At 44.0% G+C, this 15,001-nt stretch overlaps 1 protein-coding gene across 1 annotated transcript in view; it reads right to left on the bottom strand.

The window, feature by feature from the left end:
* The window catches only part of LOC139390663 (GPI ethanolamine phosphate transferase 2-like), a 126,116-nt gene that overhangs the window by 76,996 nt on the left and 34,119 nt on the right, over window positions 1-15,001 (bottom strand). The window contains exon 5 of the mRNA XM_071137936.1: window positions 562-700. Within this exon, the coding sequence (XP_070994037.1) occupies window positions 562-700 (139 nt within the window). The remainder of the gene's footprint in view (window positions 1-561; window positions 701-15,001) is intronic.

The following is a 15,001-nucleotide window of genomic DNA, read 5'->3' as shown; positions in this document are numbered from 1 at the left end:
ATTAGCCTATCAGAAGCTTCTAAAGCCATGATATCATTTTCTGGAATTTTCCATAAAGCCACAGTCAACTTAAGTTTATTTAATTGTCTGAAGCACTGGAATTGTGATACGGTGAATGATAGGTGAAATAATCTGTCTGTAAACAATTGTTGGAAAAATGACTTGTGTCATGCACAAAGTAGATGTCCTAACCGACTTGCCAAAACTATAGTTTGTAAACAAGAAATTTGTGAAGTGGTTGAAAAGTGAGTTTTAATGACTCCAACCTAAGTGTACGTAAACTTCTAACTTCAACTGTATTTATCCAGGCGTGTATGCGTGTGTGGCTCAGGCACTCTGGAGTAGGCCCCTGCTTATCATAAGTGACATTAATCCTCACTCAGGAAAAAGGAAAAACGTGGCTATGTGAAAACAAATGTAAATGCATATAAAAAGGGGTGGACCAGTGCTATGATATGGATTTGAACACTGGTGTGAATGTGCCTAGTTGTGCACTGACAGCAAGACAGACGGAGACCGACAGGCTAAAGGATAACAGGGGGAGCCAACGAAAGTGCTTACCTTTCCTCTTGAAGGCAGGGCTGATGAGCACCAGGGGGGTGTTGACCTCATGCGCAGACGAGCCCCCGTGGCTGCCCGTCTCGGACATCCCGTGGTCGCCACACAGCACCAGCAGGTAGGGTAGTGCGCCCTCTGTCTCCTGAGGATGCATGGGACATAAGCTGAGCAAATATTGACATATGGCCATTTATCAGAAACTTTTAATCCACTGCAATTTACAGCTAGCATATATTCAGTAAGTGGCCCGTGACATAAGACTGAGTCTGGGGAGGGGAAAAAACTCTGTCTTCATCAGCCTCAATAGGCTATCCTTCACAGATAATGCCAGCCTAAATGTGCCAGCAGTAGTACTATTGTATCCCTTTGGCAGTTTGTAAGCATAATGGGTACATATATTCACATTGGAAAATAACAATTGTTCCGCCTGTGCAGTCAATTCAGGGCTACTTCAATATTCCAGCCACGGACATCTGATCTCTACTCAACTCGCTATGAGGGACTTTTAGGTAGAAAGTGTGGGCTTCAACAGGTAATAGAAACGCAGAGTCAGGGGAGAAACGGGGGGGGGGGGGGGGGGGGGGGGGGATGTTTGAAATCTGTTTGAAATAGAGGCCTGCTGCTGGAAGTTGCAGCCTCGCCTCATGTCCTCCACTGGCTGGAGCGAAACAGTGGAGTGTCTAAACAGCGCCTGAGGGGCTAGACTCACTCTCTCTTCAGGGAATGGAAGGTGGTCAGCGCCGTTTCATGTCAAAAGAAGCTCTCAGGCCCTCTCTTCCAAACTCACCTGCCTCCTTTAGCAGTGCAAGCTAACAGAAGCCTCGAGTCCCTACCAGTTTAGCCGCTCGCCCTAACCAAGCCAGCTATTTTCAAATCAACGGCATCTTAACGCTAAGTGAGCGAGCTCCACTCCAAACCTTCCTCCTCCTCATCAGCAGCCTGCATAGCCAGCTACTCTCATGAGTAGTTCATGCTACAAGTGTCATCTACTATAGACTATTTTATCCATCTGCTGGTAGATTATACTAACCCCCAAAAATAAGCTAACCCTCTCTGAGTGCTGAATTTGTACTGTACAGTATATGACTGAGGAGGCTGAGAGACGTGATCTGGCAACGTCACCTGTGGCCATTCCAAATATAATTATGCTGTCATGTGACCATGAATATCAACCACTCGATGGTACGTGCTTTATTTTTCCCAAAGCCACAGTTTCAAACTATCGGGTGGCGGGAAATTCTGACTGCGTCTTCAATAGAAAGTTCTTTCGGGTTTTTGGGAAACCCATGACAGGCTCCTCAGAACTCACCAGGTAGCTAGTAAGGAAGCTAGTAGCACTACAGCAGTAAATACAAGTAATTCAATAAGCCACGTTTCACCACAATGTCTAGGCCTATTAATTAATTCAAGAAGCAATACTGAATCACAACAACAGTATTAACTGCAAATGCAAAGACAGTTGGGCTTTACGTAATAGTCATTTGCTCTGCACGGGAAAAAAGGGATACAACTCCCATATATGAAGTCTGGAGATGAAGAAAAGTGAAGTCGAGCCCCCACAACACTTGGCCAACTTTGATTGGTGTTTAAGCAGCGAGTCGGGGACCTGCTCGCCACCACCACTCTGTGAGGTTTCCTGACTGCCAGGCAATTTGTATTTCTGATCAAACAACCCCAAGGCTTCCTCGAGCGGGGCGCTTGAGCACCAGCAGGAGAGCGTCAATCTGCCAGACGTCGGAAGTCGCAGTTGCAGTCTGGTGGAAGGCAAGGAGACAAAACGTTGAAAAGTCTGTCGGGAATGAAGATCGATGAAATCCGCAGGCGAAAAAAAAGAGTGGCCTTATCACCCTGGATTGGGTTATTCGTTCAGTTGAGTCTTTAAGGAGGTAAAGCAAAAGGAACAGGGGAAAGAGAAAAATGCTCCTTTCCCTCCCCTGCACTGAGGCAGCCATTGTGATTTACGACGCGGTACTGAAAGTGTGCTCATTTGTAGCCTACCAAATACATATGTTGCCATGCCTTATTCCGATCGATTTATTGCCAAGGTTCTGGGAGTAATCGACAAAATTGTAAAATGTTTCACAAAGCGGAATGAACAACATGACACAAACTAACTGCTTCTTTTCAACGAAAAATAAACTCATCCCATTTTCAATGAAAGACAATTTTGTCTTCAACTTTTCACACGCCAAGTTGTGTGGGTGAAAGGCGAGTGCAATTTGCAGCACCATTGCAGAGTTTAGATCATAATGTGAGAGATGTGATGTCCTAGGAGAAAAGGGGCTGACCCCGAGGCAAATTGTAGCAAAGAATGAAAAAGGAAAAGGTAAAAGGATGAGGGATGGCCTTGTCCTGCATGTCAACCTCCTATTACCGAGGTCAGCACTCAACAGAGCTTTAGAAATGGGAAGAAAATCAATACTTTTCAAACCAAATGACAAAACGCTCTCTGAAGTCTGAGCGTCTTTGCGGAAACGGTGATTGCTCAGGAACCCATAGCGAATGCGCCAGATCAAGACCACTATTGAAAGCTGTAGACTTCATGCCTTTGAATGTCATAGTGACAGGGAATGTCATACCAAAATGGATAAATGCATGGAAGTTCTCTGGGTAGTCGTAAAAAAAGAGGATGTTTTTCATGGATTGTTCTGTGGCTTGAAACAGACCACTCAAAGTGTTTTGACTCACATTTGAAGCTTGAAATATTCTGGTTTCAACCTTTTAAAAATGCACAGTATCTACAGAGGCATCCTTGGGGGGTTTTGCAAGGAAAATGTTTTACCTTCCCAAAAAACAATCATTGATCACATTTTTCAAACATGTACCTTGAGGTCCCCTTAGAGGCCTTAGGTTCTTTCCATGAGTGATGAGAGACCCCTTTATCAGGCCAAGCCTTCTGTGACGACTCTCTACCTCAAAGAGGTTCAGCTTTGACTTTCTACACTCGAGTTCTCAAAATATTTAATTTCAAGTAGTCACGGCATAGTTTTATCTGTAGATAATAATAATAATAATGGAGAATGCCTTGCCTCAGTTGTCTAGGAATTGACCCGTAGATAATTCTAAACACACCATGAATGTGTAGGGTCATGGATAAGACCAGAATTACTGTGGGAAAAGTATTGGCCTGTGGGCGTTGGATAAGGGAACGCTCCGGCCCCTTTCAGATAAGATAGAAACACCAATCACTTGAGGCTGAGAGTAAAGGTTCATTTTGACTCTGTGCTTTAGGGACAGACTTATCTGACATTTGTCATTTGACCACAATACACAGTCAGCTCCGATACGGCCACGTTTTCCTCTTCTCTGGAAGACCACCTCCGCTGCTCTGTCTGTACAGAGATCGACACCTAGCCAGCTGCCAGCCAGCGCAACCTCTGCATCTTTTTAAAACTTTTATTTAAGCACCCTTGAGACCAGGGTCTCTTTCACAAGAGAGCCCTGCATATACAATTTCATAGGAGAAAACATCTAAAATAAAATAAAAATATAAAACAAGTAATATCCACCACACCACAAATTGAAGAAAAAACGAATACATTCGTCAATAAGAAGGTCCCCAATCAATCATTTTAATTGCAGAGGCAGCACCAGGACAAACAATTGTAATGTATTTTTTAGTTGGTTTCAGGTGCTTTCAAACTAAAAGTGGATTTATCGAGTTTGGTGGAGACTCAAGGAACGTCAAGAGTTAACCAACCTTGTGAACGGGTTTTGGCATCTCATGTTTTTATATTTTAACAGCAGAGTTAGGTAAGTCGGAAGCTTGAGCATACAAAAAAGGAATAGCGAAGTGATTTACTGGACCTTAATGAGGACCAACCAGCCTTTTGATACAGGATCAAGTGGTGAGTAATAAAACTGGCACCTGTGGTTTAAATGGGTACTTTGGCATTTTCCCAGAGTCAGAGGAACTTGTGGATACCATTTATATGTCTCTATGTACAGTATGAAGGACGTTAGAGGTAGTTTCGAGAGCCAATGCTAACTAGCGTTAGCGCAATGACTCGAAGTCGATGGGTATCTGCTAGCATGCTCGCCGATACTCATAGACGTCCATGGGTTGCCAGATCATTCTCAAACCACCTGTAAGAAGCCTGATCCAGGCCTACTTCATTCAGCCTTTGAATGTAACGGTCAACAGTGTCGAAGGCCCTGGGAAGGTCTATAAATAAGGCGGCACAATGGTTTTTATAATCTAAGCAATTTAACATGTCATCTCGAACAAGCGTAGCAGTTGAAACGGTGCTATGCCCAGGTCTAAAACCAGACTGGTGCACATTAAGAATAGAATGAAACGTTTTAAAAGTTCTTAGCTTAGAGTTGGCCAGGGATTCTAAAACGTTTGGAAAGGCAAGATCATTTAGAAATGGGATGGTAGTTATCTAAAGTCAGAAGGATTTCCTTCTTTATATAGGGGCCGCGGATATGTGTAACGTTCCAGATCTTAGAGAGAACACCAGAAACAATTGTCAAGTAAAACATATTAGGTTAATGATTTTGGGACAGAGCACCTCAGTAAGTGTAGCGAACACGATGGGAGACAGAGAGCTGGTTTCAAGAGCAGGGCGCAGGGCGCAGGGTGTTTATTTGTAAAGGACCACAGGAGGAGGCAGGTAGCTGGGTCCAGGAGCAGGCAGAAAGTCATACACAGGGGGTCCAAAAAGGCAAGAGTACAGGCATGGAAAAGGCTAGTAACGGCGTCAGGAAGATCAGGCAATAGGTTTATAACAGGAAATCCGATAGGCTAAAGTACAGGCAGGGAATAGGTAAAAGGAGTTGTTAGTGATGCAGGAAAAAAAACTATCATAAACGGGAGGATTTAGATTACGCAAGTATAAACACCATGGGACCACGCAGCCGTCATACCGCTCAGGAAGGAGACGAGTTCTGTCTCCTGGAGATGAACGTACTTTGGTGTGAAAAGTGCTAATCAATCCCAGAACAACAGCAAAGGATCTTGTGAAAATGCTGGAGGGAAGTACAAAAGTATCTATATCCACAGTAAAACAAGTCCGATATCGACAAAACCTGAAAGGCCGCTCAGCAAGGAAGAAGCCACTGCTCCAAAACCATGATAAAAAAGCCAGACTACGGTTTGCAACTGCACATGGGGACAAAGATTGTACTTTTTGGAGAAATGTCCTTTGGTCAGCTGAAACAAAAATAGAACTGTTTGGCCATAATGACCATCGTTATGCTTGGAGGAAAAAGGGGGAGGCTTGCAAGCCGAAGAACACCATCCCAACAGTGAAGCACGGGGGTGGCAGCATCATGTTGTGGGGGTGCTTTGCTGCAGGAGGGACTGGTGCACTTCACAAAATAGATGGCATCATGAGAAGGACAAATATGTGGATATATTGAAGCAACATCTCAAGTCAGGAAGTTAAAGCTTGGTCGCTCGGTCTTCCAAATGGACAATGACCCCAAGCATACTTCGAAAGTTGTGGCAAAATGGCTTAAGGACAACAAAGTCAAGGTATTGGAGTGGCCATCACAAAGCACTGACCTCAATCCTATAGAAAAATTGTGGGGTTTGTGAGCAAGGAGGCCTACAAACCTGACTCAGTTACACCAGCTCTGTCAGGAGGAATGGGCCAAAGCTCACCCAACGTATTGTGGGAAGCTTGTGGAAGGCTACCCGAAACATTTGACCCAAGGTAAACAATTTAAAGGCAATGCTACCAAATACTAATTGAGTGTATGTAAACTTCTGGGAAACCCACTGGGAATGTTATGAAATAAATAAAAGCTGAAATAAATCATTCCCTCTACTATTATTCTTAAATTTCACATTCTCAAAATAAAGTGGTGATCCTAACTGACCTAAAACATTAAATATCAGGAATTGTGAAAAACTGAGATTAAAAACATGTAAACATCCGACTTCAACTGTAGGTCTGTAACAGTTTGGGTCTAGAGTGTCTCCCCCTTTGAAGAGGAGGATGAGCGCGGCAGCTTTCCAATCTTTAGGGATACGAAAGAGAAGTTGAACAGGCTAGTAATAGGGGTTGCAACAATTGCGGAAGATCATTTTAGAAAGATAGGGTCCAGCCCGGCTGATTTGAAAGGGTCCAGATTTTGCAGCTCATTCAGAACATTGGCTATCCGGATTTGGGTGAAGGAGAAATAAGGGAGGTTTGGGCAAGTAGCTGTGGAGGGTGCAGGGCTGTTAACCGGGGTAGGGGTAGCCAGGTGGAAAGCATGGCCAGCCATAGAAAAATGCTTTATGAAATTCTCCATTATCGTGGATTTATCAGTGGTGACAGTGTTTCCTAGCCTCAGTGCAGCGGGCAGCTGGGAGGAGGTGCTGTTATTCTCCATGGACTACACGGTGTCCCAGGATTTTTTGGAGTTTGTGCTAGATGCAAATTTCTGTTTGAAAAAGCTAGCCTTTGCTTTCCTAACTGCCTGTGTATATCGGTTCCTAACATCCCTGAAAAGTTGCATATCGCAGGGGCTATTTGATGCTAATGCAGTCATCCACAGGATGTTTTTGTGATGGTCAAGGGCAGTCAGGTCTGGAGTAAACCAAGGGCTATATCTGTTCCTGGTTCTACATTTTTTGAATAGGGCATGCTAATTTAAGATGGTGAGGAAAGCACTTTTAAGAATAACCAGGCATCCTCTACTGACGGAACGAGATCAACATCCTTCCAGGATACCAGGGCCAGGTCGATTAGAAAGGCCTGCTCGTTGAAGTGTTTTAGGGAGAGTTTGACAGTGATGAGGGGTGGTTGTTTGACCACAGACCCATTAAGGACGCAGTCAATGAGGCGGCAGTCACTGAGATCCTGGTTGAAGACAGCAGAGGTGTATTTGGAGGGCAGCTTGGTTAGGATAATATCTATGAGGGTGCCCGTGTTAACGGATTTGGGGTTGTACCTGGTAGGTTCATTGATCATTTGTGTGAGATTGAGGGCATCCAGTTTAGATTGTAGAACGGCCGGGGTGTTAAACATGTCCCAGTTTAGGTCACCTAATAGTACGAGCTCTGACAATAAATGGGGGGCAATCAATTCACATATGGTGTCGAGGGCACAGCTGGGGGCAGAAGGCGGTCTATAGCAAGAGGCAACGGTGACAGACTTATTTTTGGAAAGGTGGATTTTTAAAAGTAGAAGCTTAAACTGTTTGGGCACAGACCTGGATAGTATTACAGAATAACTCTGCAGTATATTTCAATGCCGCCCCCTTTGGCAGTTCTATCTTGTCTGAAAATGTTATAGTTAGGGATGGAAATTTCATGGTTTTTGGTGGCATACCTAAGCCAGGATTCAGACACAGCTAGGACATCCGGGTTGGCAGAGTGTGCTAAAGCAGTGAATAAAACAAAATTAGGAAGGAGGCTTCTAATGTTAACATGCATGAAACCAAGGCTTTTACGGTTACAGAAGTCAACAAATGAGAGCGCCTGGGGAATGGGAGTGGAGCTAGGCACTGCATGGCCTGGATTAACATCTACATCACCAGAGGAACAGAGGAGTAGGATAGGGTTACGGCTAAAGGCTATAAGAACTGGGCATCTAGTGCAATCGGAACAGAGAGTAAAAGGAGCAGGTTTCTGGGCACGGAAGAATAGATTCAAGGCATAATGTACAGAAAATGGTATGGTAGGATGTGAATACAGTGGAGGTAAACCTAGGCATTGAGTGACGATGAGAGAGATAGTCTCTAGAGACCCCATTTAAACCAGGTGAGGTCACCGCATGTGTGGGAGGTGGAACAAAAGGGTTAGCTAAGGCATATTGAGCAGGGCTGGAGGCTCTACAGTGAAATAAGACAATAATCACTAACCAAAATGGACATGGCATATTGACATTAGGGAGAGGCATGCGTAGCCGAGTGATCATGGAGTCTAGTGAATAGCTAGGTGGGCTGGAGACACAGAGAATCAGACAGCTAGCAGGCCAGGGATAGCAGGCTAGCAGAAGGGCCTTATGGGGACGTCGCGACGGAAGAGTCAGTTGTTGCCCCCTCGGGCGGTTACGTCGGCAGACCAGTCGTGATGGATCGGCAGGGCTCCGTGTAGTAAAAGGGTCCAGGCCAATTGGCATTGTAGCCCAAGAAAATTGGCTGATGGACGTCTTCAGCTAACAGTCTGATATGCTCTAGACAGCTAGCGGGCCACGGCTAGCAGGCTAGCAGATGGGCATTCAGGGGACGTCGCGATGGAGGAGCCTGTTGAAAACCCCCTCAGTCAGTTTACGTCGGTAGACCAGTCGTGATGGATCGGCGGGGCTCCGTATCGGCAGTAAAAGGGGTCAAGGCCAATTGGCAAAATAGGTATTGTAGCCCAAGGAGTGGCTGATGGACATATTTAAGCTAGCTGGGAGATGGGCCTAGCATAGGCTAGCTCCAGGCTAATTGGTGATTGCTTTGAGACAGAGATGTTAGCCAGGAGTAGCCACGCGCATAGCAGCTAGCTAGCTGCGATGATCAAGGTGAAAAGGTTCAGAGCTTGCGGTAGGAATCAGGAGATGTGGGGAAAAAGAGTCTGGCAGTAGTTGTCCGGGCTAAAGGTTAGCTGATGACCACTAGCAGTGGCTAGCTGACTACTAGCTAGAAGCTAGTTAGCTGGCTAGCTTTTGTTGGGGATTCCGGTACGAAAATAAAATAAAATAGCAGATCCATACCACATTGGTTGAGGCTGATTGCAGGAGAGTATGTTGGAGTTGAGGTTAAAAAATATATTTTTCAATATATACAAAATATGTGCGAAGAAAATTTGAAGAAAAAAAGATGCATACACGGCAAGACGAAGACAAAGACGCCTGACTGCTACGCCATCTTGGATCTCTCACAATGACGGCCTACACCAGCCAAACCCGGACGACGCTGGGCCAAATGTGCACCGCCGTACGGGACTCCCAATCACGGCCGGTTGTGAGACAGCCTGGATTTGAAACAGGGTGTCTGTAGTGACGCCTCTAGCACTGAGATGCTGGGTGTTTCCCACACATCTGTCTGAGTTAGAATCGCCTGTCCGTCCATCCGCCACTCAGTCTGCAGTCCCACATCGACTGTAGACACATGGAGAGGAGCGTGGTCAGGAACATAGTCACTGTCCAGCCACCGTGGGTCAACTCTCTGTTCAACAAAGTGTTTGACCGCACTCAGTGGCGTCTTGGGAGGTGGACCAGCAACCTGTTTGAACACACTCGGAGGCTTCTGTGGAGCAGGACCTGCGGTACCAGGGAGAGCAATCTTCTGCTCCGAACCAAGATTAGCTCCAAGGATGCGGCTGACATGGGCATGTCTGAGTTTGGGGGGGGGGGGGTTGTCATCTGTGAGACTGTGATGCCATTCCTAGCTTAGATGACAAATAGCGGTTAATTCTGTTGTAAATGACATTATTCCACAGATCATAGTAACACATTTGATTTAATGATTAAAAAAATATTTTCAACGCAGTATTTAGGAGTTGCGTGTACTTTAATTGCTTTATATAAATATACTACTGTACATCCAGAAAAAAAACTACGAAAACAAAAATGTACAACAGGAGATCAAGTGGAGACAAACTGTATAATCAAAACCAACTAAAAAGAATGAGCCACAAACAGTGAATAATCTTCACTGAACATAGAGGATGAAAAGCAAATCCCAGCATTTGTGTGTGTGTGCGTGCGTGCCTGTGCTAAGAAGGGATCTGAAAGCCACCAGTCTGGAAATCACATTAAATGAGCTTAGGGCGAAAAGTGTTAAAAGCCACTGTACTAGGGAATGGAACAGGCAATGGAAAAGGGGATAGAGTCCAATCTGTCGCTTTCCCTGCATGGTTTCATTCATAAGAAAGCATTGTTGGTTAAGGACAATAAGCAATGCTCAGTCCTGCATAGTGGCAGTGCAACATTAATACTGCATGAGAGTGAAAACAATCACACTGCGGGGAAATGTGCTGTATGCATCATCACTTCACTAAAAATGGGGAGCAATGTCACCTTGAATTTCAAAGCAAACATTAAAACATGACATGTTGTCTACAGACTCTGTATCCTCATCAGATTGTGAAAACAATACTAATACAGTTGAAGTCGGAAGGTTACATACACCTTAGCAAAACACATTTAAACTCCGTTTTTCACAATTCCTTTCATTTAATCCTAGTAAACATTCCCTGTCTTAAGTCAGTTAGGATCATCACTTTATTTTAAGAGATAATGATTTATTTCAGCTTTTATTTCTTTCATCACATTCCCAGTGGGTCAGAAGTTTATATACACTCAATTTGTATTCGGTAGCATTGCCTTTAAATTGTTTAACTTGGGCCAAACATTTTGGGAAGCCTTCCACAATAACTTGGGTGAATTTTGGCCATTCCTCCTGACAGAGCCTGTGTAACTGTTGGTAAAATTATGATTAAATGACTGAACAAATCATTTTAAATGGAACCGTAACTAAGTAAAACTTATACTCTGTTTTATTATATCTGATTAACAATATGAGTTCATAAGAAGGGATTGTGTGACACGGACAAGGAGTAATTAAAGTTAATGAACACCATTCCAACTAGGAAGAAACAAATGGGTTGGGGACTGTGTAAACACATAAGGTCGTTAACCTAGCGTTGAACCTACAGAAACTTAGCTCTGGGGTTTTTAGACAAGACAGTGAGTGCATTCCTAGGTTTTCTGTTAATTAGAACTGTCAGCTCAGTGGTGATCGATAATGTTGAGGGGTCAAAAGTTACCTGGGAGTGTGTTAGTAAGAATTAACTTTTCACCTCACTTTGTCCTGGAAGAGAGGAGGGGATTCTGTAAAAGCAATGAAATGACGTCATGATCTGTATATAAACCGTTGCTCGTGGTTAAGTAGCAGCGCACTCCGAGAATAAATTCTGTTACCTATTATTGAAAGACTGGTCTGCGTCTATTTTATGCAAACAAGAATCTTACAAATTCTAATAAAATAGATTAAGGGTTTTAAATTAATGAAAGCACATTGCATAATTACATTTCAGTAACAATAACTGAGTCAGGTTTGTAGGCCCCCTTGCTCGCACACGCTTTTTCAGTTCTGCCCACCAATTTTCTATAGGATTGAGGTCAGGGCTTTGTGATGGCCACTCCATTACCTTGACTTTGTTGTCCTTAAGCCATTTTGCCACAACTTTGAAGTATGCTTGGGGTCATTGTCCATTTGAAAGACCTATTTGCGACCAAGCTTTAACTTCCCGAATGATGTCTTGAGATGTTGCTTCAATATATCCACATAATTTCCCTTCTCATGACGCTATCTATTTTGTGAAGTGCACCAGTCCCTCCTGCAGCAAAGCACCCCCACAACGGTTGAGATGGTGTTCTTCGGCTTGCAAGCCTCCCCCTTTTTCCTACAAACATAGCGATGGTCATTATGGCCAAACAGTTCTATTTTTGTTTCATCAGACCAGAGGACATTTCTCCAAAAAGTATGATCTTTGCAAACTGTAGTTTTGCTTTTTTAATGGAGGTTCTGGAGCAGTCGCTTCTTCCTCGCTGAGCGGCCATTCAGGTTATGTCGATATAGGACTTGTTTTACTGTGGATATAGATACTTTTGTACCCGTTTCCTCCAGCATCTTCATAAGGTTTTACATTTTACTGTGCTGTTGTTCTGGGATTGATTTGCACTCTTCGCACCAAAGTACGTTCATCTCTAGGAGACAGAACGTGTCTTCTTCCTGAGCGGTGTGATGGCTGCGTGGTCCCATGGTGTTTAAACGTGCATTCTATTGTTTGTACTGATGAACGTGGTACCTTCAGGCATTTGGAAATTGCTCCCAACGATGAACCAGACTTGTGGAGGTCAACAATTTTTTTGCTGAGGTCTTGGCTGATTTCTTTTGATTTTCCCATGATGTCAAGCAAAGAGGCACTGAGTTTGAAGGTAGGCTTGGGCTAAGCAGAACATGAGCTAAGAACATGGGCTAAGAGTGTACAAAATCATAGCAGGAGGAAACGCCACCAGCCATAATGTGCATCTTCTTCACAGCTTTCTATGAGTGCCGTTTGACATTTTCTACCCTAGATCTAATTATGCCCGTGTGCGGGTCTTAAATTATAGGCATGCCACTCAAAGAGGAGCTCTCTCTCTCTCTCTCTCTCTCTCTCACACACCTTCTTGTGTTATAGTTTGAAATAGGAGGAGACTCTGCCTAAAGAAGGGTATAAACATTTGGGCTGGTGGAAACATGTTTTTGTGTTTTTCACTCAATATTAGGAAGGTGTTCCTAATGTTTGGTACACGGTATACTTTGTTTTCTGTCTTTCTGTTGTCTGGAGGTCCAACCAAGATTGTTAAAACAGTCCATCTGGACAACCCCTCCCTTTCTCTCTGCCTTTTCTCTCAAACTCCAGTTAATGTCACCTCTCCCAGCTCTTACTGACACCTACTCTCTCTTCCATTTACTTTAACCAGCATCATCACCCACTGAGCACCAACAGACACCGGACGTCCATGGACATTAAAAAGTAGTTGAAATGTTGTCAGTCCACCCTGGCCTTGATGCTAACGCCCACAGATAGGTTCAAATTTGGTCTAGTCCGGGTCTATCATATACAATGCATTCGGAAAGTATTCAGACCGCTTGACCTTTCCCACATTTTGTTACGTCGAAGCCGTATAATGAAATTGATTCTTTCTCCACACAATACCCCGTAATGACAAAGCAAAAGCAGTTTTTTGTAAATTTTGTAAATCAGAAACAGAAATATCACATTTACATAAGTATTCAGACCCCTTCACTCAGTACATTTTTTTAAGCACCTTTGGCAGTGATTACATCCCTGAGTCTTCTAAGGTATGACGCGATAAGCTTGGCACACCTGTACTTGGGAGTTTCTCCTATTCTTCTCTGCAGATCCTCTAAAGCTCTGTCAGGTTGGATGGGAAGATCTCTCCAGAGATGTTCGATCGGGTTCAAGTCCGGGCTCTGGCTGGGCCACTCAAGGACATTCAGAGACTTGAAGAGTCCTGAAGCCACTCCTATGTTGTCTTGGCTGTATGCTTAGTGTAGTTGTCCTGTTGGAAGGTGAACCTTCACCCCAGTCTGAGGTCCTGAGCGATCTTGAGCAGGTTTTCATCAAGGATCTTTCTGTACTTTGCTCTGTTCATTTTTCCCTCGATCCTGACTAGTCTCCCAGTCCCTGCCGCCGAGAAACATCCCCAAAGCATGATGCTGCCACTTCCATGCTTCACCATAAGGATGGTGCTAGATTTCCCCCAGACGTGACGCTTGGCATTCAGGCCAAAGAGTTTGATCTTGGTTTCATCACACCAGAGAATCTTGTTTTTCATGGTGGTCTGAGAGTCCTTTAGATGCCTTATGGCAAACGGGCTGTCATGTGCCTTTTACTGAGGAGTGACTTGCGTCTGGCCACTACCATAAATGCCTGATTGGTGGAGTGCTGCAGACATGGGTGTCCTTCTGGAAGGTTCTCCCATCTCCACAGAGGAACTCTAGAGCTCTGTCGTAGTGACCATCGAGTTATTGGTTACCTCCCTGACCAAGATTCTTCTCCCTCGATTGCTCAGTTTGGCCGGGTGGCCAGCTCTAGTCTTGGTGGTTCCAAACCTCTTCCATTTAAGAATGATGGAGGTCCACTGTGTTCTTGGGGACCTTCAATGCACCAGACATTCTTTGGAACCCTTCCCGCAGATCTGTGCCTCGACACAATCCTGTATCGGAGATATACGGACAATTCCTTCAACCTCATGGCTTGGGTTTTCCTCTGACATGCAACTGTGGGACCTTATGTAGACAGGTGTGTGCCTTTCAAAATCATGTACAATCAATTGACTTTACCACAGGTGGACTCCAATCAAGTTGTAGAAACATCTCAAGGATGATCAATGAAAACAGGATGCACCTGTGCTCAATTTTGAGTCTCATAGCAAAGGGTCTGAATACTTATGTGAATAAGGTATTTCTGTTCCTTAGTTTTTATACATTTGCAAAAAATTCTAAAAACCTGTTTATGCTTTGTCATTATGAGGTAGTGTGTTGATTGATGAGGGAAAAAATGCATTTAATACATATTTGAATAAGGCTGTAATGTAACAAAATGTGGAAAAAGTAAAGCATTCTGAATTATTTCCGAATGCACTGAACGTACACTGAGTACACAAAACATTAAGAACACCTGCTCTTTTCATGACAGACTGACCAGGTGAATCCAGGTGAAAGCTATGATCCATTTATTGTGGTACTTGTTAAGTCCACTTCAATCAATGTAGATGAAGAGAAGACAGGTTAAAAAATGATGTTTAAGCCTCGAGACATTTGAGACATAGATTCCATTCAGAGGCTGAATTGGCAATACAAAATATTTCAGTGCTTTTGAACGGGGTACGGTTGTAGGTGCTAAGCGCACCGGTTTGTGACAGTAACTGCAACGCTGCTGGGGTTTTCATGCTCAACAGCTTAAAGTGTATCAAGAATGGTCCACCACCCAAAGGACATC

Source organism: Oncorhynchus clarkii, chromosome 31 (assembly GCF_045791955.1).
Source record: "Oncorhynchus clarkii lewisi isolate Uvic-CL-2024 chromosome 31, UVic_Ocla_1.0, whole genome shotgun sequence".
NCBI classification, from domain to species: domain Eukaryota; kingdom Metazoa; phylum Chordata; class Actinopteri; order Salmoniformes; family Salmonidae; genus Oncorhynchus; species Oncorhynchus clarkii.
The sequence above is the reverse complement of the archived record's forward strand: the minus strand, read 5'-3'. Positions and strand labels throughout refer to the sequence as shown.